Below are 25,477 nucleotides of genomic sequence, written 5' to 3'. Positions count from 1 at the left end.
TCCTAGGGCTATAAAATTAGGATTTGGTTACAGAAAGCCACTAGAAAGAACATATTCATCTGCTGACATGCTATTCTTTTTAAAACACTTAATAGCAGTTTATATAAATTAACATTTTTATTCTAATGATTATTTATTACTTTCTTCTCAGCTAGAATGTGAACCCTCTAGGAATTTGCAGTCTTGTCTTTCACATCTTTGTATTCTCAGCACCTAAGGTACCATCGTGCTTTGCATCTCCTTGTGGAATCAGATCATGCACAGATTTAACCTTCCTTCGCTAAACTATATGTACTGCTCTTCTCCCCAAAGAGAAAAAAAGAGAGAAATCCCTTCAAATACTACATTGTCCTCTCAAGCCACACCTTGATATCTTCTATAGAGAAAGGGAGGCTAAATTTAGAAGAGAAACAAAAGAGATTAAGATCTGGGCTTTAAAATAACTAAGGCTTTTGTCCTGGCATTTAAGGTATTCTTTCCAAGGTTAATATTAATTATATGCAATTTTGCCTCATTAACTACAGAATTACTGTGTAAGATGGGGTACCTCTGTAAACCATTCAGAAATGTTTGTGGAATTAAACCACAGAAGGACTCGGCACTTGAGAATAGTCTACCTAACAATTATTCTTGACCAGTAGAGTCCTAATTTTCTCTGTAATCCATTATGATGGTCAACTATAAATTATGTTGGCACTTAATTCATTAAAACATGATTAGGTGACTGCACTTGCCTTAGCAGTATGCTAGGCACTGACAGATTCAGGGATGATCAAGAGCACATACCTGTGGTCCCTTTTATAGACAGGAGGAAGACAACATGAAACAGTCACACAAATGATTCATTTTCATTGGGAGGAAGTGCTATAAAAGAAGAATAAAAGGTGCAATGAAAGTGTTGAAGAAGGACCTTTGAGCTGGTTTGAAGTGGTCCCTAGATGCTTAAGCAAGGCCTAAGCTTGGGGTGGGTGAGACTTGTGGTTAAAAGTGGCTTAGCAATTTTCAAGAACACTGAGGAGGCACGTATGGCCAGGGCATTGGTCTCCAGAGTACATCACCTTTTCACGTTACGATTGCCAGAAGTTAGTTATTGATTGGTAGAAAATAGTATTTCATCTTGGTTTATTCAGTATTTAAAAATTAAGAATTTATCTTACATTAGAATCCCATGATTTGTTAAACGGCCCTGTAGTCACTTTATTCATATTCTTTAAGATTTTATAAAATATGTTTTAAATGTTCCAAGGCTTGATTATATCTTTTCCCCTTGTTAAGAATTCTTATTTTTTAATCATATACTGTATTTTATTATGAAGTGATATGTTTACTGTGGAAAACAAAATTTTTCTTTATCTTATCACTACACAATGTAAGTACTATAAACATTTTGTCTATGTTCTGCCAGTCATATTTTTAACCGAAATTTTCACTGAGGTAATTGTAGATTCATGTGCAGTTGTGAGAAATAATACAGAGAGATCCCTTGTACAGTTTGCCCCTCCCCCATGCAAAACTGTATGTAGTACAATATCACAACCAGGATATTGACATTGATACAATTTGTCCATGTTATGCAGATTTCCCGTTTTATTGTTACTCATTTATGTGTGCATATTTGTTTTCCATAGACTGTAGTATTGGTAATGTTATTTTTTATGTGATTTAGTTTTAATTTTTACCCTCAAAAAGCATGCCTCCCCTAATCATATATCCCTCTCCTGCTCTTGTGTGTTTTCTCTAAGTCAGTTTAAGAAAGCAGCTACTTGTAAAAGAAATAAATAGATGGAAAACAGAAATGTGAGTCTGAATGTATTTTACTAGCCTGCTGATGGTTATACACAGTTTAGCCAGTTTATAGTTTCTGAGTTGCTGATGAGAGATACACTGAATGTTTTCTAATCGAGAGAGAACCATTTAGTCCCATTCAAAATGGACTGAAGTGTCAACTGTGTCTGAAAAATGCCTGATAGTGATATTTGTCAAGTTGCCTGTAATTCAAGCAGACCAGAATAAAAGAATAAACATACAGGGAAAGTACCAGTAGCAAAGGAGGCTTTGAGATCTTTGCTTTTAATCTTGAGTGAATATTCTCAGATGGTAATAGATTATCTGATTTTCCACTGACTCCCTCCCCCTCTGTGTGACAAATAACCAAAAAGATATTCAACACCCTGGTTGAAACCCGTGGTCAGTTGATTTTCAGTGGTCATATGATTTTCATATGTGGTCAGATTCTCAGTATTGCTTGAATTTTCTAAATAAGAATATTTATAGTATTTATAATCTGAAAATACTCCCAATCATCAATTTTGGGGTATAAAAAGGAAAGACACACTTGGTAAATGAAAAGTAAAAAGTAAGTTGTTTCAGAGTAACTGAGTTCAGACAGCATGAAGAGAGCAGGAGAGAAGCCAAGATGATTGATGCTGGTCAAGTTGCATGGGGTCGTTAAATGCACATCGACCAGATAGTCAGCTGGAAAAAAATTAAAAGCAGGATATAACTACCAAGGGACTCTATCCAAGAAAATTGAAAGGACCTGAGAAGAAAAACTAGTTAACGTGTGATTGTCAGGCTAGATTTTGGGTATTGAGAAAAGGGAGTTCTTTCTGTCCAAAATAGGTTCGTTCTCTCAGTGGAGGTTGGTCTCTCCCTAATGAACAGTAACTGTTGAGTTCTGGCTGGATTATACAGCGGCTCTTAGTAACTAAAACTCAGTAACATAAGAATAGAAGGAAGCTACTTAAATAGGGGAACCTGTTTAACAAACCTAACTGTTAAAATGCTGAAGTTATTTTTTAGTAGATTTTTGTTTATTTAAATATTTATATTGATTTTTAGAGAGAGGGAGAGAGAGAAACATTGATTTGAGAGCAAAACATGAATCAGCTGCCTCCTGCAAGCCCCTGACCAGGGAGACCAAGGATCAATCTTGCAACTCAGGCATGTGCCCTGATCAGGAATTGAATTAGCAACGCTTCAGTGCACAGGACAATGTCCAACCAACTAGCCAGGGTTAGTTGAGTTTATTTTTAACTTATTCCAGCCTTTATTGTTTTGGAGGTTCTAGATAAAGTAACAAGTTAAGAAAATTAAATTATTGCTAAAATACTGGGAGTGACAGATTTATTCTATTTGCAATGTGACTGATACACATATAAAACCCAGTTAAACTCATTTACATGAGTAAATGAAGGTAGGTTAGATGGCTGATTATAAGATGATATTATAGAATAATATCAACACTAATAAAAGAGAAAAATGGTAATTGGCGTACGAGCTACCCTTTTCATTGGCTAATCAGGGCTATATGCAAATTAACTGCCAACTAAGATTGGCAGTTAACTGCCAACAAGATGGCGGTTAATTTGCATATGTAGGCACAATGCAGGGAGGCGAAAGGGAAAGCAGGAAGAAGCCCCCTGCCACTGACAGTGATCGGAAACCCAGGGGGGAGCTAAGAGCTGGGGGGCAGGGCAAAGGCGGCCTTTTCCGCCCTGGCCAGTGATAGCAGGAAGTAGGGGTGGAGCCAGCAATGGGAGCTGGGCACGGTCGAAGCTGGCAGTCCCGGGAGCTAGGGGCCCCTTGCCTGGGCCTAAAGCGAAGCCCACGATCGCGGGGCCGCTGCAGCTGCGGGTCCCCGCTGCCCGGGTCGGACGCCTAGGCCAGAGGCGTTAGGCCTGGGCAGGGGCGGAGCCTGCAACCGCGGGGAGCTGGGGGTCCCTGCCCAGGCCTGACACCTCTGCCGGAGGCCTCAGGCCTGGTCAAGGGGCCGATCCAGTGATTGGTGATCGGAGGGTGATGAGGGTCAACTCCTCTGGCCGAGGCATCAGGCCTGGGTGGGGGGCGGAGCCGGGGATTGGGGGGATATGATGGTCCCCTTGCCCAGGCCTGAAGCCTAGGTCAGAGGCGTCAGGCTTGGGGGGGGGGGTGGAGCAAGCGATCAGAGGGAGATGGGGGTCCCCTGCCCAGGCATGATTCCTGGGCCAGAGGCCTCAGGCCTGGGCGGGGGCCAGAGCCAGTGATCGGGGGGGAGATGGGGGTCCCCTGTCCAAGCCTGACACCTCTGGCGGAGGCGTCAGGCCTGGGCAAGGGGCCGATCAGGCGATTGGAGGGTGATGGGGGTCTACGCCTCTGGCCGTGATGGGGTTCAACACCTGAGGGCTCCCAGTATGTGAGAGGGGGCAGGCTGGGCTGAGGGACACTCCCCCCACACACACACACCCAGTGCACAAATTTCGTGCACCGGGCCTCTAGTGTATACTATATAAAAACAAGCAGTAAGAATTCAATATTTATGTTTGCAATTGTTTGGAGAAAAGTTTGGAAGAGTAGAAGCTACTATATTGTTAAGATTGGTTACCTTTATTTTCCATTACATCTTTGTATTATACACTAGAGGCCCAGTGCATGAAATTTGTGCGTGGATAGGGTCCCTAGGCCTGGCCAGTGATCAGGGCCGATTGGGGCTTTCTGGTTGCTGGCCGGGGCCTGCCTTTGTCCTGTGCTGTTCGCTGGTGGTCAGCACACATCATAGCGAGCAATCGAACTCCCGGTCTCCTGGTTGAACTCCTGAGGGGGCACTTTGCATATTAGCCTTTTATATATATATAGATACTAGAATTGTTAATTTTATCATTAAGTCTTTTGGTATTTAGGAATGTTTGCATTTTAGCCAGTTAACTGCCACGATATTTTGAATTTAATTTAAAAAGGTCCATCATTTGCATCTATAGACACTTATGACGTACAAATGGATATAATAATTACCTCTTTACTAACATAGTGTTTATTATATACCTTTAGTTCCCTCAGTTTAGGGGTATCTCGTGATTTCCTTCTGTGAGCAGTATTGAAGTTAGCTACTACAATCATGCACCACATAACAGCATTTTGGTCCACGACGGACTGCATATACAATGCTATATGCCACCTAGCCTCAGTGTTTAATAGGCTATGCCACCTAGGTTTGTGTAAGTACACTTGATGTTCACACAGCAATGCATTTCTCAGAATGTATCCCTGCTGTTAAGTGGTGCATGACTGTAATCGTCTATTCTCTTTCCCTTCCCTTTCCTCCAGCATCTGATTTGAAGTATTCACAGTTGATATCTGAGGATTCTGTTTATATCTGTTAAACCAATCAGCAAGATTATTCTACTTTTCAAAAATTTCTCGTGTTCTGCCTCTCATACTCCCTTTTTGATAGTTGTACTCTACATTATATAGTCCATCATCTTCCTTACAATCATCCTTTTGTCTTAGCTCTACTGGTAAATATTAATGCTCACTCTGAGTTCTTTCTATATTTCTCTAGTCATTGTTTGCCTGACACTCATTCTCTACTATATTCTTCAGAAAGGGTTTATGGAAATATTGTTCCGTAAGTTAATGTTCATAAGTTTGTCTGCAGCTTTTATATTTGAAAGCCATTTTGTCTATATATAAAAACCTTTGGGTCCTATTTTCTTTCCTAAAGTAATTTGAATTTGTCATTTCATCGTCTTCTGGTATATAGGCAATCTAATTGTCTTTCCCTTATAAGTGACTTGATCTTTTTGCTTAGATTCCCAACAGATTTTATTTTAACCTTTTATTTCAAAGTCTAATCATTTATTGTATTTCTTCTGTTACATTGTTTTAGTTTCCTTCTTCAAGGACTCAGCTTATTATGAGTATGTTTGATCTTCTTTGCTTATCATGTTTCTTTCACCTCTCAAAAATTTTTAAATCTTCTTATTTAAAAAATAAATGAAAATTTATTAAATATAATTTCAAAATACTAAATATAATTTTGACTTACAGAAAAATTATAGCATTAATACAAGGAACCTATTTCTATTTGATTATTTCTTTTGAGATTTTTAAAAACTCTTCTCTATTCTGTTTCTTTTAAGGCATTAAATACATTTATTCTTATGTTCCTCATTTCGTCTTCATTTCTGAAAATATTTTTTCTTTCTTTTCTGATTTCTTTCACCTCTTTTTTAACCTTTATTTTTTTCCAGTTGCCTTGTTTTTTGATTTCTCATTCTCATTTATGTTGTTCTTCCATAGCTTCTACCATCTTTTTTTAAAGAAACCTCATCTTTAATATAAGGCTTACCAGTTTAGATTTGCTTATTTTTTAAAATATGTTTTTATTGATTTCATAGAGTAAAGGAGAGGGAAAGAAACATCAGTGATGGGAGAGAATCATCAATTGGCTACCTCCTGCATGCCCCCTACTGGGGATTGAGCCCGCAACCCGGGCATGTACTGTGACCAGAAATCAAACAGTGACCTCCTGCTTCATGGGTCAGTGCTCAACCACTGAACCACACTGGCTGGGAGCTTCTACCGTTTTCTAAATTTTTTTTACCTTGTTGGATTAGTGTTCATCTGTTATGGGCATTTTTCTAGCTTTTCTGTAGGGATATTGTTTTTGTCCCTTCTTCTCATTAATATGATACTGCTGTATGGAACTCAACTGTCCCTTGTCTGCTCATTTTTTAAAAAATATATTTTATTGAATTTTTACAGAGAGGAAGGGAGAGGGATAGAGAGTAAGAAACATCGATGAGAGAGAAACATCGATCAGCTGCCTCCTGCATGCCCCCTACTGGGGATGTGCCCGCAACCAAGATACATGCCTTTGACCGGAATCGAACCTGGGACCTTTCAGTCCACAGTCCGATGCTCTATCCACTGAGCCAAACCGGTTAGGGCTGTCTGCTCATTTTTAAGTGAACAGTGTTTTCCTTATAGTTTTAGGAAGGAAGGGGTGGATCAGATAGATATTCTAGCTCAGGGCCCACAGGCTCTCTCTTCAGTGATCTTTGTGGTTTTTAAAAAGATATTGTACTTTCTAAGATCTGCCTTCCCTGTTCCTCCCATCCTACCTTTTATTTTAATCTCCTCTTTCCTCAGAACTGTCTCCTAGAAGGGCTTTTCAGTTTCTTAGTTTTGAGAATCCATTGGGTCTATACTTCCATAGCGTCTTGCAGGGAGGGGAAACCAGGCACTCCCTGACTGGGAATTGGAGCCTGCAGAATCTACTCCCAGTTTGGCTCCTAACACAGATTGGCCTGTCAAACTTTCCAGAGCCATCAGAGTCACCTGTGTTGGTTCTACTTCCTCCCACACAAATGTGGATACCACATGGGTCTGAATAAGTGGCCTATCTCTACTTATTGGTACTTTCAGAATCAAAGTGTGACAACCCTAGGTTTGTCTTAATTGTCGGAGGAATTCATTTTACTATCCTTGTTGCTGTGTTTATTTTTACGGAGAAACTAGAGGCCCGATGCATGAAAATTCATGCACTGGAGGGGGGGATCCCTCAGCCTGGCCTACCCCCCCCTCACAGTCCAGGAGCCCTCAGGGGCAGGAGGTGACCCGGCGATCAGGGGAAGGCGACGCCCCCATCACACCTCTGGTGCTGCCACTGCCAAGCCTCTGCCCAGCCCTGGTTACCTGAGCCTTGGGCAGCCCTGGGGGGCTGGAGGGCTGAGGGGGTTGGGGAACTCTGGAGGCAGGCCTGGCCTTGCAGCGTGCCTGCCACCCTGGTGGGGCTGAGGGGACTGGGCGCCGCCATCTTTGAGGGCGGGACAGTCAGCATAGTCCCTCCTTATTGGCTAATTGAGGTGCAGGCGCTGCCAATCTTTGCGATTGTGTGAGGGTCAATTATCATATCCCCTCTTTATTAGATAGGAGGATTCAGGGCAAATTAAAAACTATGCTACTGCTGCCACCATTTTCCCAGAATCAAAAAGCCAGAGTAATCTCTCAGAAACATATCATTCCTCCCACTTTAAAAAAAATGGGATCTTAAGACTCCTTAATGAAAACTTTCAAACATATAGAAGTAGAGAGATTAATATAATGAACCCCTATGTATCCATCACCCAGTGTCAATAATTGTTAAACTTATGACCCATTTTCTTTCATTTGTATCCCTTTCTCTCTTTAACTCCTCCTAGCTCTGATTTATTTTGAAGTAAATCCCATAATCATAACAAATACTTAAAAAAAAACAATTTTGAACACTTAGATCAAAGGAGCCAGAACCACCTCTATATGTCAAGGAGAGGACCTGATACCATCCTGGGTCTGGGCTGAGGTGCCCATAAGCCTAGAAGTACATTCAGAGTATAGCCTGTAGGAAGCTGATCATCATGGCAATTTCTGTGGCACAAGAAGCTGGTTAAGACAACACTTGCCATTCCTGCCTGAATATTAGCAGCGGAGAGTCCCAGTGTGTCTTGATTTGAGAGTGCTTAGTACTACACTGAATCTCTCCTCAGCCTGGCGTGGGGCTCCATGTACAAACCTAGATATCCCAGCCATTGATGTGCTCCTTCCCAAGTTTATAAGGAGGAATGCAGCCTTCTTCAGGAATATACCACATTAGAAAATGGGGCTGCCTGCAGGATTGGGAGGAAGCGTCATTTCTTCCAAAAAATGTTTCTATCACACCCAGCCATTTCCTGGGTATCATAGCCAGAAATTACTCATTTCTGGAAAATCATCCATGAGCTTTCTATTGAGATCAAAGACAGAGCAGACAGAGTTCTCAAAGTTAGTTGGGTCATTGGTACTTTCTTATGCAGTCAGTCATTATTTTGTTTTCCACTGTCATCCTTGTGCTATATCTGTTTTCTAATTCCAAATTCATAGCTCTCACTTCAGCTCTTTCTGATCCTGTTTAGCACACTCATTTAGTAACTCCTTATTGAGGGCCCTGTGTCTGCAGGAATTGTGCTGCACTGGTGAACAAGCTAGGCCTGATGAGTGTCTGCTCCTTTGAGCTGGGGAGACTCCATTATCATCTCTTCTGGAAAAGCCTGTCCAGCCCTGTTAAGTAGAGACAGGAACTTGTGAAAGTGTTATGTGTATCCTGGGTACCCTTAGGAGTCTAGGCACACAGACATGAGTTGCAGGCCACTGTAGCGAGGTATGGGCCCCATCTCTCCTTCCTGATCTTTGGTGAAATGGTGGCTTGGAGAGTAACAAAAGCATCAGGCTTCTGAGGTTGCTGCAATGGAGAATGGCCATCCCTTCACCCCAGCCTTCATTACTGAGCTCTCCTTTCAAGCAACAGTGCTGGAACAGACTGGGTAGAACAGCTTGGACAAAGCTATTTATTTCCTCCCATTGATGCCAACCAAAGTCAGCAATGCCAGGAAAATCTCTTTCCTCTGCACCAAATGTGGCTGCTTCACAGTTTCTCTTCATTTGACTGTTCTCGTTTTTGCTAGCTAACTTTGATGCCTTCCCCTCTTCCTGTAGGGTAGCTTTCCCCTCTGATCATACTTTCTACTCAACAGTGTTTGTTGTGGCTACAGGTGGTATTCCCGCAGATATAGGGAACTCATTGAGGACAGAGACTAGGAGAACCTGCCCCACCAACACTGTCATAACTTGAAATGCAAGGACAAAAATTGGCAGCAAGTACAATGATATATTGTGGTCTTTTCTTTTTTAAAAAAAAAAAATATTTTATTGATTTTTTACAAAGGAAAGGAGAGGGATAGAGAGTTAGAAACATCGACCAGCTGCCTCCTGCATCAAGGTGATCCTCAAAACATGACTTTGGCATCTTCTGTAAGAATTTGCTTTAAAGAATATACTTGGGTGGTAAAGCCAATTACCTTTAAAAGAACTTTGCAGTTTGGCTTTTTAACTGTTCTGTCCTCTAATGAACAGTGAAATGTTATACTGTTTATTGTGAGTAATCTTGTGAAGATTGCTTTCTAGCACAGTAGGAAAAAAACATTCTAATAGTGATTTTTTTTTTTTTTTAGTTTATGTAGTGCCATTACATGAAAGTGTCATTAAATTCAGTGTTTCTAGAATTATTTATTTTAATTATTGCTCCATTTAGTCCTAGAGATTTATGTTTCTCTAACCCAACTTAGATATCATCATTTTGTGAACCTTTGAAGGGAGAGTGTTCAGCTAATTGTAATATCTTTAAAGGATATTGACCCTGCAATAGCTTCAGTTATTATGTAATAATACTGACCCCATGTCTGTATCCTGCAAATATATATATGGATTTTGGTTCCTATATCGTTTTAGATGTGGTACTGAGATATTGAGCAAACTCTCTTGAGGAAGGAATCAGCATCTATCAGCCTTCAAAAGCTTCTAAAAATTGATTATATGTTATTAGCAAAGGTTTACTGCCTCCTTCTATTGTATAAAAAATAAATGTATTTTTATGCATTCATCTCTAAGAAGGCAGATGACCAAAAAGATCATGCAGCTGTTGTCCAAAGCTATGACGAGAGAAGGAAGGGATAGAACCTTTATAAAAGATACCATCTCACTAAATATGTTGAGGTGGTGGGAAGATATAATAATTTATTTGTTAAGATACTGCTGCTTTATGCTGGATCTAATTTGAAGTAGTTACTCTAAAAGTTGCTTTTTAATTAAATATACTTAAGAAATTTGCTCCAGTTGAAGTTAGAAAGTTAGAAGTCAGGTAACTGACATGGAGAAAACTGTTTGTTTGTTTGTTTGTTTCTTTCTTTCTTTCTTTTAACAAACCTGCTTATGAACATGGTGAACAGAAGTAATTTAATGTTTTTAATTTTTCTTGTATTTGACTACAAGTCACAATACACAATACACACAATAATACATAATAGATAAATGTGGCGGCGGGGTTTGTACCAGCCATCTGCCCTTTTTTTCCTTACAAAAGAACAAAGTAACAGCAGTATTCATTTTAACTACAGAAATACTACAGTAGTATAAAATTCTCTATATTTTAATCTCTTGTGTTCTTCTTGATCTTTAATTTGCTAAATAGTTGCAAAGAATGAATCTAGCCTGCATCAACTTCTGAATAAACAAACAAAAAACAATTCTACCTATCTCTGAAAAAATAGTAATTTATTCATTCTGAATTTTAAATTATCAGATGCAGCTGCATTTTGTTTCTGTTTGAATTTAGGGAGAGAGGGAAGGAGCTCTCTGTAATGTACAATCTGAGCTACCATGATATGCAGTCACAGAGATTACACTGAGTATAGGGGAACTGTTAAGCTGATGGAACCATGGGAAACACTTATTCTTAGCATAGTGTGAGATTTAAAAGCAATATTATAGGCATAGTTGAAAATTGTAGGAAAAAATAAACCCAGATGGATTAAGATTAAATATTTTTTAAAAGTGAGGAAGAATACTAAGGAGAAAGACTTGCTATTAGAAGCAATAAAGGAAATTGCAGAGAAAAAGATCAATAGGTATCCTATATAATAAAAAGAGGTAATATGCAAATTGACCCTCACTTCATCACACCATCACAAGATGGCTGCACCCACAGCGGAGGTGGGGTTCTCCTAATGAGAGATCAGCAGGGACCTGAGGCGGCGTGGTGCCAGGCTAGGGCGGGGTACCCGAGGCTGCACCCCCCACCCGGTGGGGCTTGACAGGGGATGTCAGGCCTCGCCCCCACCTGGCAGGGCTTGACGGGGGACCTCAGGCCACGCCCCCAGCCCAGCGGGACTTGACAGGGGACCTGAGACTGCATGCCCCACCTGGCAGAGTTTGACAGGGGACCTGAGGCTGCGCCCCCCGCCCGGCGGGGCTTGACAGGGGACCAGAGGCCATGCCCCCTGCCTGGCAGGGCTTGATGGGGGTGGGGCCAGCCGGGTCTGGATCTTGCCCAATGGGGGTGGGGCTGGCCAGGTCTGCGTCTTGTGCGATTTCCAGGTGCACACGGGTGGGCGGGGACTTGACTCTGGGTCCCACGGTGTGCCCCAGACTCTGATAGGAGGAAGATTTTCATATACATTACTAATTTTCTTTCATCTCTGACACTTCTATTATAGAGAAAGGGCAAATAGCAGTATTAAAATATTTCCTCTAATTCCTTTTTAACGTGCACAAATTTCATGCACCGGTCCACTAGTGAATACATAAATATTTAAAACTACTTTTCAACTTTATTGCACAGGTAATGCATATTTGCTGTAGAAATATTGGGGGGAAATGAAAAATAAAAACCAACAATAATTCTGCCAACTAGCAGTAGCAGCTCTATAATTTCCATTTTGACAGTTTTGTGATCCTCCTACCACACTTAAATTTAATTTCCCATACATAAAAATTTTGTAATGTACAAACAGGTAAATTGAAAAAGTGTTTTCCAGCATAGACAAAGAATTTATTACTTTAAAATATGTAAGTAGCTTATATGAGTAAGAAAAACACATCTCAAAGACTAGTAGGCACAGGACAGAAAGAGACAAACCACCCTACCACTACGTGTGCATTGTCCAGCAGACATTGAGCATCTGCCTGCTAATAAGTTAGGCATCCTTATTAAAGTTGTGTGTACTGTGCACATAAACAGCTGTTAAAGGGACAGACATGTCATATTGTCATCTATATGTTTTATTCCAACATTTTGAGGCATAATTAAGATACAAATTAAAATGTGCAGAAAACATTTTTCTTCCATTGAACTTTTACGAATAATGTAGGAGGATGTATTTTTTAACTTGGGATGGGCAAATGTTTATTAAGCAGGATACTAAAAAGAAAGCTAACAGTAAAGGAAAAGATTGATAAATACAACTATATTGAAATTAAAAACTTCTCTTCATTTAAAGACACTATTAATATGCAGAAATAGTCTTAAATTCCTCCCACCCCTGTCTGCATTCCCCTCTGAGTGTTCACTCTAATCAAGAGGTAGAGAATCACTTTTGAATTTGTCCTTGGCTAGCAGAGTATAGGTGATCATGACACAAACAGAAGTATAAAAAAATATTTGCATGTTGGGCCTTGCCCTCTCTTGCTGTTTTGAGAATTGTACAATCACTACCATGTGAACAAGCCCAGGCTAGTTTATCAGATGGTGAGTACTGTGTGGCCTGATTACTGCCATTGCCCTTGTCAGTAACCAGCCAAGCATCAGATATGTGAGACCATGGGGCTACCAGCTGACCACAAGTGCATGTTAGAGCCCAGCTAACATCACATAGAACAGAGACACGGCATCCCAGCCCAAAGAGCCAACCTCTAGAATCATGAACAAGTTGCTAGTTAAAAGCCATTATGTTTTAGGGTTGTTTGATACACAGCAAAAGACAGATGATACAGAAAAAGATATTTGCACAGTATATAACCACCAAAGGACAATTTCTAGAATAAATAAGGAACACTGTATATCATTTAGAAGAGAGACAACCTAATAGAAAAAAAAGTGGACAAAGCCTAAGTATAATCTGATTTCAACTATATGACACTTCTGGAAAAGTCAAAATGAGATTAATAAGAACAGTGGTTGTCAGGGTTTGGGGGTGGGGGAGAGAAGGATAGATGAATCGATGGAGCACAGGAGGATTTGGGACAGTGAAAGTATTCTGAATAAAACTGTAGTGTGGATATATGTCATTATACATGTGTCAAAACACAAAATTTACAGCACCAAGAATGAACCTTACTCCAATACACTTTACATGCCTATAGCAGCGGCGTCTTGCTCTAGTGTTGCCACTTGTTCAGATGTCTTGTGAGCAGTTGTGACATGTGCCACTTAATGATTTTCAATGCTGATGTTATGAATAAGTTACTTTAAAAGAACTAAATTAGAGTGCCAGTAAAGTCATTCCCATAATGTTACTTTCACTTGTTTTATTCAGATGAGCTCTCGACTAGGAATTTCAGGTAACACTGAGAAGTGCATGACTTCTTGGTGGAAAAAAAAAACAGACAGAAAACCACAGGCTATGGATTCAAGTAGGTTTTTTCTCTTGTAACCTCATGATAAGACTAGCATGACTTGGCTTGGTAAATAGTAAGCATTTACTAAAGTGATGATTTTAGTTTTTGTCAATGTCTTCTCTCACCAAAGAGGTATTTTCTTGAAACCTACAGTTTTTAAGACCTTTGCTGTTTATTTAACAACATTCTAAATTAGCTTTATGTCAGTAGAGTTGCATCTCATTCATGGACTGGGGTCTAAAAAAAATGAGAAATCTGCATAGATCAGGTTATCCTTAATTTATCCATAATGGGTGGTAGTTTTATGTGTGCAACCTGGTACCATTGTTCTTAGGAACATTTCAGTGCTAAAACCCTTAATTTAACCCACAAGATAAGCAAAAAGAAAGACACAGGCACAGATACAGATTGGGGCTTTTGAACCACTCATTCTGCCTTTCCTCAAGTGATCAGATCCTGGTGGTGGGGAGGGAGTGTAAGGAGAGTATCCACTTGTTTGAGGGCTTTACTTCGTCTGTTATACTGTTATTCCTCTCTAACCTTGGTGACTGGTCATGAATGTGTTTGTGAGAGTTACATGTGGCAGTGCCTAGCTCAGAACCTAGCCTAATCTGTTTATCTGGCTATCTTCTCCACTGAAACTCAAGGCACATGGCAGCAGGACTTTTGCCTCTCGTTCATATTCTTAGTGCCTGCCACATAATCCATGCTCAGTATATACAAGGTGGGGAAAAAGTAGTTTCACAGTTGTTCATATGGAAAATAATACAATCCTATATAATAAAAGCCTCATATGCAAATTATCCCCTTGGGCGGTCGTTCGACCGGAAGTTCGACTGCTCGCTATGATGTGCGCTGACCACCAGAGCGTGGCACAGAACATGATAGGCATCGGCAACGCGCTGTGACCTCTCGCCGGCTACCTGGGGACAGGGGTGACGGGGACAGAGGTGCAGTGAGAGTGCAGGGTGTCCGCCAAGCTCACTCTCACTCTCCATGCTACCGTCCCCTGGGATGCCAGGGCTTGCATGCCAGGGAAGCCCTTGAACTCAAGTGCTGGGCACCCACGAGGAGCCCGCCCTGCACCCATGTGGCATCTTCCAGGTGAGCTGGGCCACAGCTGCCAGGACCGCAGGGGCTGATCGGGCTCCCCACGGGTTCGCGCAGGAGCCAGTCTACGAGGCCAGCCGGGAGAGAGCACACTGCCCGCCTGGCTTCCATGCGGTGCCACTGAGTGGCCCAGAGGCCCACACTGTGCTCCGGCCCGCAGTGTCCGGCTGCGCTTATTGCATCTCCGCATGGGGACTCAGGTGCCGTGACTCAGGCGGAGGGGGACCTGTGGGGGCCCAGGTGCTTCCCAGGGCTGAGAGGTCAGCTGGCACCTGCCCTTCTATGCCAGACGCTCACGCTTTGATCACCGGCCAGGCCTAGGGACCGTACCTGTGCATGAATTTTGTGCACCAGTCTCTAGTAATTAATAAATAATAATGTGAGAATAAATTGTTTCCCACTTTTGTCCACCCTGTCTTTGGATGAACTGAAGAAACTCATACATCAAGTCTAAACCTTGCTTCCTTAATCCATATACATAGAGTTCTTTGGAAAGCCATGTGGGAAGAGCTTGGTCACCTTCTCTTTTCCCAAGTTGTTATTTTATTTTTGTGATCTCACTAAAGAACTATCACTTCATGCTTTGGGGCATTGGTTATGTTTTCCTTCTTCATCCCTAATTCCCCAGATGGTATTCTAGAAAAGTACATTGTACTAGAAAGTATTTAGATTATTGGTTGATAATAATGCAAAAGTCCTTTCTTTGGGTATGGTAACAGAATCATGTTCTGCTCTTAGAATATTAAAGAAATTATTAACCAAATCTGGCTTCATTATGACATTCTGTTTTCCTCCTATTCACACTCTAAATTATGCACAAAAGAATATACAGTTCATAATTATGGTTCTCAGTCATTTCAGAATAGGAATATCATGTGGGTTCATAAGTTCCCTCCCTGTGACCATTGAGCTTAGGAAATTAACCATGGAGGGAGGAACTAGTGGTTGGCAGTCTGATTCCCTGTAAAGAAAGGTGTAAACCTTCCACTTCCAGATGTCTGCCAGCTACTTGCATCCTTAGTCAACTGCACCACTATCCTCTGGCAACGTGCTCCAACCCCAGGGCCTGAAATACTTAAACTGTCCTTATGGAAAGCAGAAGGTAAGCAAAACAGAAGTGAAAGTAGATTCAATTTTTTAGACAGTTCTCTTACAGGAATAGTTCTGTGGTTCTCGGCATTTAAAAAGATACTGGTTCCAATATGTTTTATTGACATCAATTACTGTAAGTCTGATTCATTTTCTGCCTATTGATTTCTGCCCAAGGTGAAATTCATGACATTAAACAGAAAACGTAAGTGATTAAAAAAACACATACTATTAAGGACTATAAAAATAAGGTTTAAAGTCAATGACACTTTAAAAAGCAATTTTTGTACTTTTTTGTTAATATTTTTGGTAGCATAACCGTAAGAGTTGTAAAAAATTAAGTAACTGACAATGTTAAAGCCCTATTAAGCTGCCAAAAGATAATTGTAATTTATTTTGAAGATTCTTTATCCTTACTATTGTGAAGCTTTACTCTTACCCTAATGTGTTTGGGCTCTGGCTTATTTTTTAGGTGTGTGCTGGGGCCTCTCTATCCTCTGTTCCTTTGTGTTTCCTAGTTCTCCATGTTGCATTCCTCTGTACTAGCTTGCTTGCTTTCTTTTCTTTTTTTTAATATTAACATTTTTTTAAATTAAATCTTCATTGTTCAGATTATTACAGTTGTTCCTCTTTTTCCCCCCCATAGCTCCCCTCCACCCGGTTTCCCTCTGCCCTTACCCCCCAACCCCCACCCCCACTGTCCTCATCCATAGGTGTACGATTTTTGTCCAGTCTCTTCCTGCACCCCCCACACACCTTCCCTCCTGAGAATTGTCAGTCCACTCCCTTTCTATGCCCCTGATTCTATTATATTCACCAGTTTATTCTGTTCATCAGATTTTTTATTCACTTGATTTCTAGATTCACTTGTTGATAGATGTGTATTTGTTGTTCATAATTTTTATCTTTAGCTTTTTCTTCTTCTTCCTCTTCTTAAAGAATACCTTTCAGCATTTCATATAATACTGGTTTGGTGGTAATGAACTCCTTTAGCTTTTTCTTATCTGTGAAGCTCTCTTTATCTAACCTTCAATTCTGAATGATAGCTTTGCTGGGTAAAGTAATCTTGGTTGTAGGTTCTTGGCATTCATCACTTTGAATATTTCTTGCCACTCCCTTCTGGACTGTATAGTTTCTGTTGTGAAATCAGCTGACAGTCGTATGGGTACGCCCTTGTAGGTAACTGACTGTTTTTCTCTTGCTGCTTTTAAGATTCTCTCTTTGTCTTTTGCTCTTGGCATTTTAATTATGATGTGTCTTGGTGTGGTCCTCTTTGGATTTCTTTTGTTTGGGGTTCTCTGCGCTTCCTGGACTTGTAAGTCTATTTCTTTCACCAGCTAGGGGAAATTTTCTGTCATGATTTCTTCAAATAGGTTTTCAATATCTTGCGCTCTCTCTCTTCTTCTGGCACCCCCATAATTTGGATGTTGGTAAACTTGAAGTTGTCCCAGAGGCTCTTTATACTATCTTCATATTTTTGGATTCTTTTTTCTTTTCCAGCTGGGTGTTTTTTGCTTCTTCGTATTTCAAATCTTTGACTTGATTCTTGTGATCCTCTAGTCTGCTGTTGGATCTCTGTATAATATTCTTTATTTCAGTCAGTGTATGCTTAATTTCTAGTTGGTCCTTTTTCATATCCGGGTCTCACTAGATTTCTTGAGGGTCTCACTAAATTTATCGCGGTTTCTAGAAAATTCTTGAAAAACCTTATAATCATGGTTTAGAACTCTATATCCAGTAGTTTCTGTCCTCCATTTGTGTCATTTGTGACCTGTTTCTTTGTCTCCGCATTTTTTATGCTTCCCTGTGTTGATAGAGTGGCTTTCTGTGCTAGGTGTCCTATAGGGCCCAGTGGTTCAACCTCCCCAATTACCTGAGGTGGACACTCTTGGTGCACCCCTTTGTGGGCTTTGTACACAGTCTTGTAGTTAAGCCTTGGTTGTTATTGGTATCAGTGGGAGGAATTGACCTCCAGGCCAATTGGCTATGAGAGTCAGCTGTGTCTACGGTGGGAGAACTTCTGTGCTGGAGACACCCTTCTGGGGCAAGACTTGCTTCAGTGGGGCTTTGGTGCTCACTGAGTCTGCCCTCTGAGTGTGTCCCTTATGGATCTGAGGAGTTGTAATCTCCATGGTCCCACTCTGACCACTGGGTACACTGACTTTTGGATCTCTAAGAAGGTGCTAATTTAGCCTCTGCCTGAGGTTATCCAGCAGGAGCTCCAGAGAGATCTGCAGATTCCTCTTCTTTGTTTGGGGTTTGGAGGTGCCCAGATGAGGCCCAGCTGTGAAGCAGTGCAAGCTGCTGTGGGGCCTTGGGCCTTCTTTTGGATGTTCTGGGTATCTCTGACCCAGCTGCAGTTTGTTAGGTAATTTTAGATTGCAAAGGGCCAGGTCATTCATATGCAAAAGCTTCTGCACACAGCTTGGGTGGGGTCTCAGGGAGTCAACAGGGCGGAGCAAACAGCTATGGCTGATCCTCAGCCCTGTCCTAAGAGGTCCTGGGTCTCAGTGTCCTGCGGTAATCGCTGCAAGCACCTCTGAGAGAAAGCCGCCCTCAAGTTCTGCCCGATGCCAAACAGTCCAGTTTCTCCCCGTGTGAGTTTGGGTCCCCAGAGACTCGCCCAGAACTGGAGTTCAAGCAGTCGGGAGCTTGTGTCTCCCTCCCGATTGAAAAAGACAAGTGCGTCCTCAGTTGCCAGCCCTTTCCATGTGCACCTCCGTACCTCCTCACTTAACTTCGGCACCTCCTCTGAGTCTCAGTGTGCTTTTCTCTTTCCTTCTAGTTGTAGAATTTCTACTCAGCCAGCCTTCCTATGGTTCTGGATGTCTGTTTTGTCTTTTAGTTGTATTTTTGAAGTGGTTGTGCGAGGCAGCAATTTCAGGTGTTTACCTATGCCACCATCTTGGTTTCCTCCGTCCCTCTGTACTAGCTTTCAGTTTACTCATCCTTTGACTGTGCTCAGTGTAGTTTACCGTCACTGTTGAGGTTGTTTTGTTTTGTTTTCATTTCAGTGATTATTAACTTAAGTTCCAGAATTCATTCGTTCTTTCCTATCTACTTGTTCTGGTTTCATTTCTCCCTGTTTTTATTCATAACTAGAGACCCAGTGCATGAAATTTGTGCTCTCGTGGGGGGGGGGGGGAGTCCCTCAGCCTGGCCTGTGCCCTCTGGCAGTCCAGGAGCCCTCGGGGGATGTCCGACTGCCATGGAGGCAGGAGAGGCTCTATGGAAGCGCACTGACCACCAGGGGGAAGCTCCTGCATTGAGCATTGAGCATATGCCCTCTGGTGGTCAGTGTGCGTCATAGCAACCGGTCATTCTGCCATTCAGTCAATTTGCATATTAGCCTTTTATTGTATAGGATACTAGTGGCCCGGTGCATGGATTCATGCACATTGAAAGGAAATTAATTAGAAGAAATATTTTTTTTAATATATTTCATTGATTTTTTTACAGAGAGGAAGGGAAGGGGATAGTTAGAAACATCGATGAAAGAGAAACATCGATCAGCTGCCCTCGGCACACCCCCTACTGGGGATATGCCCGCAAACAAGGCACATGCCCCTGACTGGAATCGAACCCGGGACCCTTCAGTCTGCAGGCCGACGCTCCATCCACTGAGCCAAACCGGTTAGGGCAGAAGAAATATTTTAATACTGTTATTCGCCCTTTCTCTATAATAGAAGTGTCAACCAAATTCACAATCGACAATGACAGATTGAAACACAGGTGTGCGATTGGCACCAGCAAGAGCTTTATATGTATCGCACATGCGTGAGTCAACTTAGCCTTTCTATCAATCTATATCTATATATAGATATAGATATAGATATAATAAACTTGTTTAATTAGACCTGCTTTCTGACTTAGCTAAACTTTGTCTAGCCCAGTAAAGCACCCCAACTTCTCTTTCAGGTAATTGTCAGCAACACAGCAGTAAATATTAACATGAAGCACATTATTATTGTAAATCACACAGGGAGAACAAAGGGTAAAATATTTAACTGTAGCAGTGTTTGACTATATTCTGCGCAGTGAGAAAACCTGAAGTCATTTACAAGTTCCACCATTTCTTCTATTCAGTAAGGTCAAGTTTCTAAGCTTTCTAAATCTCTGTTTTCCAGCTAATGAAAAGAAAATAGGATTCTACTGAGTCTCCTATTTACTCCAGGACTTCTGTGATGATCAAATGAGATGAGACATATGAAAACGCTTCACAAACATTTGGTTAAACTATAAAATGTTTGCACCTGGCTATAAAGCATGTTGGGTTCCTGGGCTGAAGAAACTCCAAGGAGGCTAGTCGCTAGGGAGAGGAAGCCGGGCGTTGCTACGTGATGTTATTACCTGGCACCCACAGCGACTGTTTCTGGGCTGGGCTGGGCTGGGCTGTGGGCTGCATTTTGCACCAGGGGGTCTTGACAGAGTTGGCTGTGATTTGGTGGGTTATTGCTCTAGGGTGGTGATGGGGCCTGTGTCCCATTTGGAGGAAGCTGAGCATTGGTTTCTCGGTGCCCGGTCCATGGTGCCATTTATTTTTAAACTAGAGGCCTGGTGCACAAAATTTGTGCACGGGGGCAGGCGGTCCCTCAGCCCGGCCTGTGCGCTCTCACAGTCCAGGAGCCAGGCGATCATGGAGCCCCCCAAATGATCGATCGCCCCACCAGCCGGTGGCCTGGGCCTCCCTCTGCAGGGTGATCACGGGGCGATGGCTAGGCCCTGACCAAACGCATTGCACCCGCCTTGGCTGGCCTGGTGCCAGTGGATGTCATAGCATGGTTGTCGGATGGTCATTCCACTGTTTAGCCGTTCGGTCTATTTGCATATTACACTTTTATTATTATTATAGACTAGAGGTCTGGTGCACGAATTCGTGCACCAGTGGGGTTCCTCAGCCTGTGATCATGCCAGAACCGGCTCTCTGACATCCCCCAAGGTCATGGTCAGCAAACCGCGGCTTGCAAGCCACATGTGGCTCTTTGGCCCCTTGAGTGTGGGTCTTCCACAAAATACCACGTGCGGGCATGCACGTACAGTGCAATTGAAACTTTGCGCAGAAGTCGGTATTTTGTGGAAGAGCCACACTAAAGGGGCCAAAGAGCCACATGTGGCTCGCGAGCCTCGGTTTGCTGAGCCGCAGTTTACCGACCATTGCCCCAAGGGGTCCCAGATTGCAAGAGAGTGCAGGCCAGGCCGACAGACCACACCGGTGCACAGTCGGGGCCGGAGAGGGATGTGGGAAGTTGGCCAGCCAGGGAGGGACCATGGGAGGGCTCCAGGGTGTGTCCAGCCTGTCTCACTCAGTCCCGATCAGCCAGACCTCAGCAGCAAGCTAACCTATCGGTTGGAGCGTCTGCCCCCTGGTGAGCAGTGCACGTCATAGCGACTGATCGACCGGTCGACTGTCTGCCCCCCTGGTGGTCAGTGCACATCATAGCGAGCAGTTGAGCGGCCTTAGCATATCATTAGCATATTATGCTTTGATTGGTTTAATGGCCAACTGAATGACCGGGCACTTAGTATATTAGGTCTTATTATATAGGATGGCCAGTGCACATCATGGCAGCTCCTGCATTGGGCGTCTGCCCCAAGGTGGTCAGTGCACGTCATAGCTACCGGTCAGATGGACAGACACTTAGCTTTTTATACACACACACACACACAAACACACACACACACACACACACACACACACACACACACACTAAAAGCCCGGTGCATGAAAATTTGTGCACTGGGGGGGCGGGGGTCCCTCAGCCCGGCCTGGCCCCTCTCATAGTCTGGGAGCCCTCAGGGGATGTCCTACTGACGGCTTAGGCCCGCTCCCCTAAGCCGCAGTCTGGCCTCCCTCTGCAGGAGGCAACCGGCTGATCCGGGGAAGGTTATGTCCCCATCATGCCTCTGCTGCTGCCACTGCCAGCTGCCGCGGCTGCCTGAGCCTTGGGCCCTCGCAGTGGCAGCCACCATCTGCAGCCTACCTGAGCCTTGGGCAGCTGCTGCGACTTTGTCCGGAAGACGTTTGCCCTAATTAGCATATTATACTTTTATTAGTATAGGCTTTTTACACATGATTCCTTTATTTATCCCTGATTTAAAATATACTTATGTATAGCCTGATGGGCTATACAATAAGTTTCATCTAGAGTGGATTTATTTTTCTAGTTGATGTGTTGGATATCTTTTTCAGAATGAAATATCTTCTGTTTTTTTGGTCCTATGCTTGCAGATCATTTTGAGTGGGAGGCCTTTTGTTTCCTTTTTATTTATTCATGTTCTATTTTTTGAGCTTAACTGTACCTTTGTGCTTTTCTTTGTATTTAATTGACCATTGCTTTGTGTTCAGAGCAGAGGCTGTACATCAAAGTGTGAAATTGGTCCCACTGTCTCCACCAGATGTTCCCCTTGCCAACTTCATGAAGGGTATTTCCTACCTCCCATTCCTACCCTCATTCTCTCATTTGTGGGGAATTTGTAAAGCAATTTGATTATACTTTTTCCAAATGTGCATAATTGTCCTGTTAGTGATTTGTAACTCCATTATCTTTTAACCTCGCCCCAGACTAGTGTACAAGATGACCCAACACTTCCTCAAGCTCTGGCAGGGGTGATTATTGTATATCCTGCTTCCTTTTAAATGCTGACTACTTTTGTTTCTTACTTCCCTCCTCTCTCTGTCTCTCTTTTAGATACCATATAAAATTCTTAGGAGCTTGGTTTACTTTTCAGCATTTTTTAAAATTCAGTACATAATTATTTTAAAATTTAAGCCAAAACAAGGTTGATATTGGTTAGCTAAATTTTAAGTTTTTTCATTATTGTCTAAACATTGTAGTTTATCTTAAAATTTAATTATTGAGTATATGATTTCTTGCATATTGCAATATAATAAAAATATTTTCCTAAGGATTTTGTAGTACATTATATTGTTCCATTAACTTCCATATATAAAGGATACAGCATTCCTTTTAACTTTGAAAGACACTTAACCTCTGACTGATTATTTGTGTATTTCTCATTTGTCATACAAAAATTTTATGTTCTCATTTATAATGAGATTTATGATTAACAAAATTTGTTTAACAAGTTATTTTGAAGATTTGTTTTCTAGAATTTTAGATTAGTGCCCCACCCCCCCACCCCCCGCCGCCCCCCATTTCTATATAAATCTCCCTATTCGGTGGTGACTACTGCTAGAGTTCCAGGAAACATACACCCTGTGTGAGCACTTACTGCATTTTAAATTATTGCCTTTATTGTATTTCTGCACTTTCCTTCTATCTGAGAGCCAGTAGCTCCCATAAAGTACTAGGTAACAACTCAATCAAATTAGGCAACCATTTGTAAAATGGGGGTAGGGGGGGTCATAGAAGATGTTAGTTAAGGGACTTTGTAGTTCACCACAGGCCTAATGAATAAAAGATTTCACTGGAGTTTTTTCTTCCTTGAGCCTTAAAACACATCACTGTCAGAACTATTACAAAATAACTCTTTCTTTGAATCCATGTTGTATTTTGGTGCTGTCTTATCAGGAGGTTATGTGGCCCAATTGCAAAGCAAAATAATAGTTGTTGTTATTATTCCAATAACTTCCATTTTGTAACAAGTAATTGTAACAAGAAAATAGGATTGGACCAGACATTTTCTTAAATATGTTCCCTTTCAGGAACATTTCTTTTTCATAAAATGAAGCATATTGGTATAGAATTAAGGACTTGAAGTTGTGGGAGCCTTTAGTACCATTCATTGCCTAGTGGGCATGGCTCAGTGGTTGAGCATTGACCTATGAACTAGGTCACAGTGATGGCGAACCTTTTGAGCTCGGCGTGTCAGCATTTTGAAAAACCCTAACTTAATTCTGGTGCCATGTCACATATAGAAATTTTTTTGATATTTGCAACCATAGTAAAACAAAGACTTATATTTTTGATATTTATTTTATATATTTAAATGCCATTTAACAAAGAAAGATCAACGAAAAAAAATGAGTTCGCATCTCATCTCTGACACAGGTGTCATAGGTTCGCCATCACTGAACTAGGAGGTCACAGTTTGATTCTGGTCAGGGCTTATGCCCGGGTTGTGGGCCCTAGCCCCAGTGTGGGGCATGCAGGAGGCAGCCAATCAATGATTTTCTCTCATCAATGATGTTTCTATCTCTCCCTCTCCCTCTCCCTCTCTGAAATCATTAAAAACATTTTTTTTAAAAATTAATTCAGTCAGCAAAATTATGTTGACTGCCTATTCTAGCTGTGGGCATGAGGTAGGAGGGGATTGAGAGGTGAGAATCTCGATCCTTATCAGATTCTGATTGCTAAGCGATGAGGTATGCTCTCCCTACTTCATTACTGTCATAGTTGTAAAATGAATAATGTGTTTTACCACGGAATCAATAAGAGACAATCACTCAGTTGTGAGACTCAGGAGAAAAGGGTGTTAAAACCAAAATTGCTATGTTTAACTTAATGAAGTGCTTACTAACGCGAAAATATTCCTACAAGGCTGTACTGGCTTTTATGCCTACGTGTTTTCAAGAAAAATAAAAATTTCAAATCAGAAAATGACAGCTTTTCATCTGTTTCACTTTTTGCCCAATTGGATTTGAGAGGTATTTGAATAATGGATAATGAGCTTTACTGAACAAATACAGAAATTAATTCACTCTGGGCATAAATTCATTTTGTTACCAGAGCTTTATTATAAGGATCCCCCTTGTATTCATTAGGAAATCATATGTTACCTTGTTAAATTAGTGCCATCCCACCCCTGAAGTGCTGAGGTACATTTGAATGATTCTTGAATTGTCCTGTGTTTTTGTTTAGGGGAGACTTCTGGGAAACTGTTTCATGGCAAGTTTATTATGTCCTTTTTGGCTTGGCTCCTTAATTTACCCAGTGTTCAACTTTTCATCATCAGCTTTAAGGCCTTTGTTTTATTTTATTTTGTAGAAATTTTACATATTTGGTGGACTATTTATTTTTGACCAGCATAATAAAAGATCTAATGGGGATATTTTATGCTTGTGATAAAGTCAGCTTATACTTGTTTATTAGTGAGCAATCTTCTTTTTCTATAGCTATGGGAAAGTTAGCCTACCTTTGATAGTTTTAGAGTATAGAAATCTTGTTTTGCTACAATTCTGTATAAAATTTTATGGCACAGTAGTTTACTAACCTTCTAAACCACTGTTGTTAATTACCTTTAATTTTAAAGATACTTTTTCACTCCTCAATTTTAAGACTGTTCTCCTGGCATTTTATTTTACTAAATGAAATATAAGTACCTGTATTTAGAGCCAGCATATATTTCCCATAGGCCATTCTGAAGTAGAGAAACACTTAAATGGATATATTTCATTATTTGTAAATTATACCTCAGAGTTTACTAGAAAAACTTACTGAACTACACACTTCATATGTGTGTGTTTTACTCTATGAGTATACCTTAATTTTAAAATCTGTTTTTAGCCCATCTGGTGTGGCTCAATGGTTGAGCGTCGACCCATGAACCAGGAGGTCATGATTCAATTCCCAGTCAGGACACATGCTCTGGT

The 25,477-nt window shown here is 41.5% G+C and overlaps 1 protein-coding gene across 7 annotated transcripts in view; it reads left to right on the top strand.

Moving 5' to 3' along the window:
- Positions 1 to 25,477, top strand: part of PTPN1 (protein tyrosine phosphatase non-receptor type 1) — a 76,459-nt gene that overhangs the window by 22,475 nt on the left and 28,507 nt on the right. The window contains exon 2 of one of the 7 annotated variants that reach the window (XM_059705322.1): positions 15,830 to 15,937. The exons of the other annotated variants lie outside the window; for them this stretch is intronic. Within the exon in view, the coding sequence (XP_059561305.1) occupies positions 15,924 to 15,937 (14 nt within the window). The 5' untranslated portion in view covers positions 15,830 to 15,923. The remainder of the gene's footprint in view (positions 1 to 15,829; positions 15,938 to 25,477) is intronic. 7 annotated transcript variants of the gene reach the window in all.

The sequence above is a fragment of the Myotis daubentonii genome, chromosome 8, assembly GCF_963259705.1.
Source record: "Myotis daubentonii chromosome 8, mMyoDau2.1, whole genome shotgun sequence".
NCBI classification, from domain to species: Eukaryota; Metazoa; Chordata; class Mammalia; order Chiroptera; family Vespertilionidae; genus Myotis; species Myotis daubentonii.
The sequence above is the reverse complement of the archived record's forward strand: the minus strand, read 5'-3'. Positions and strand labels throughout refer to the sequence as shown.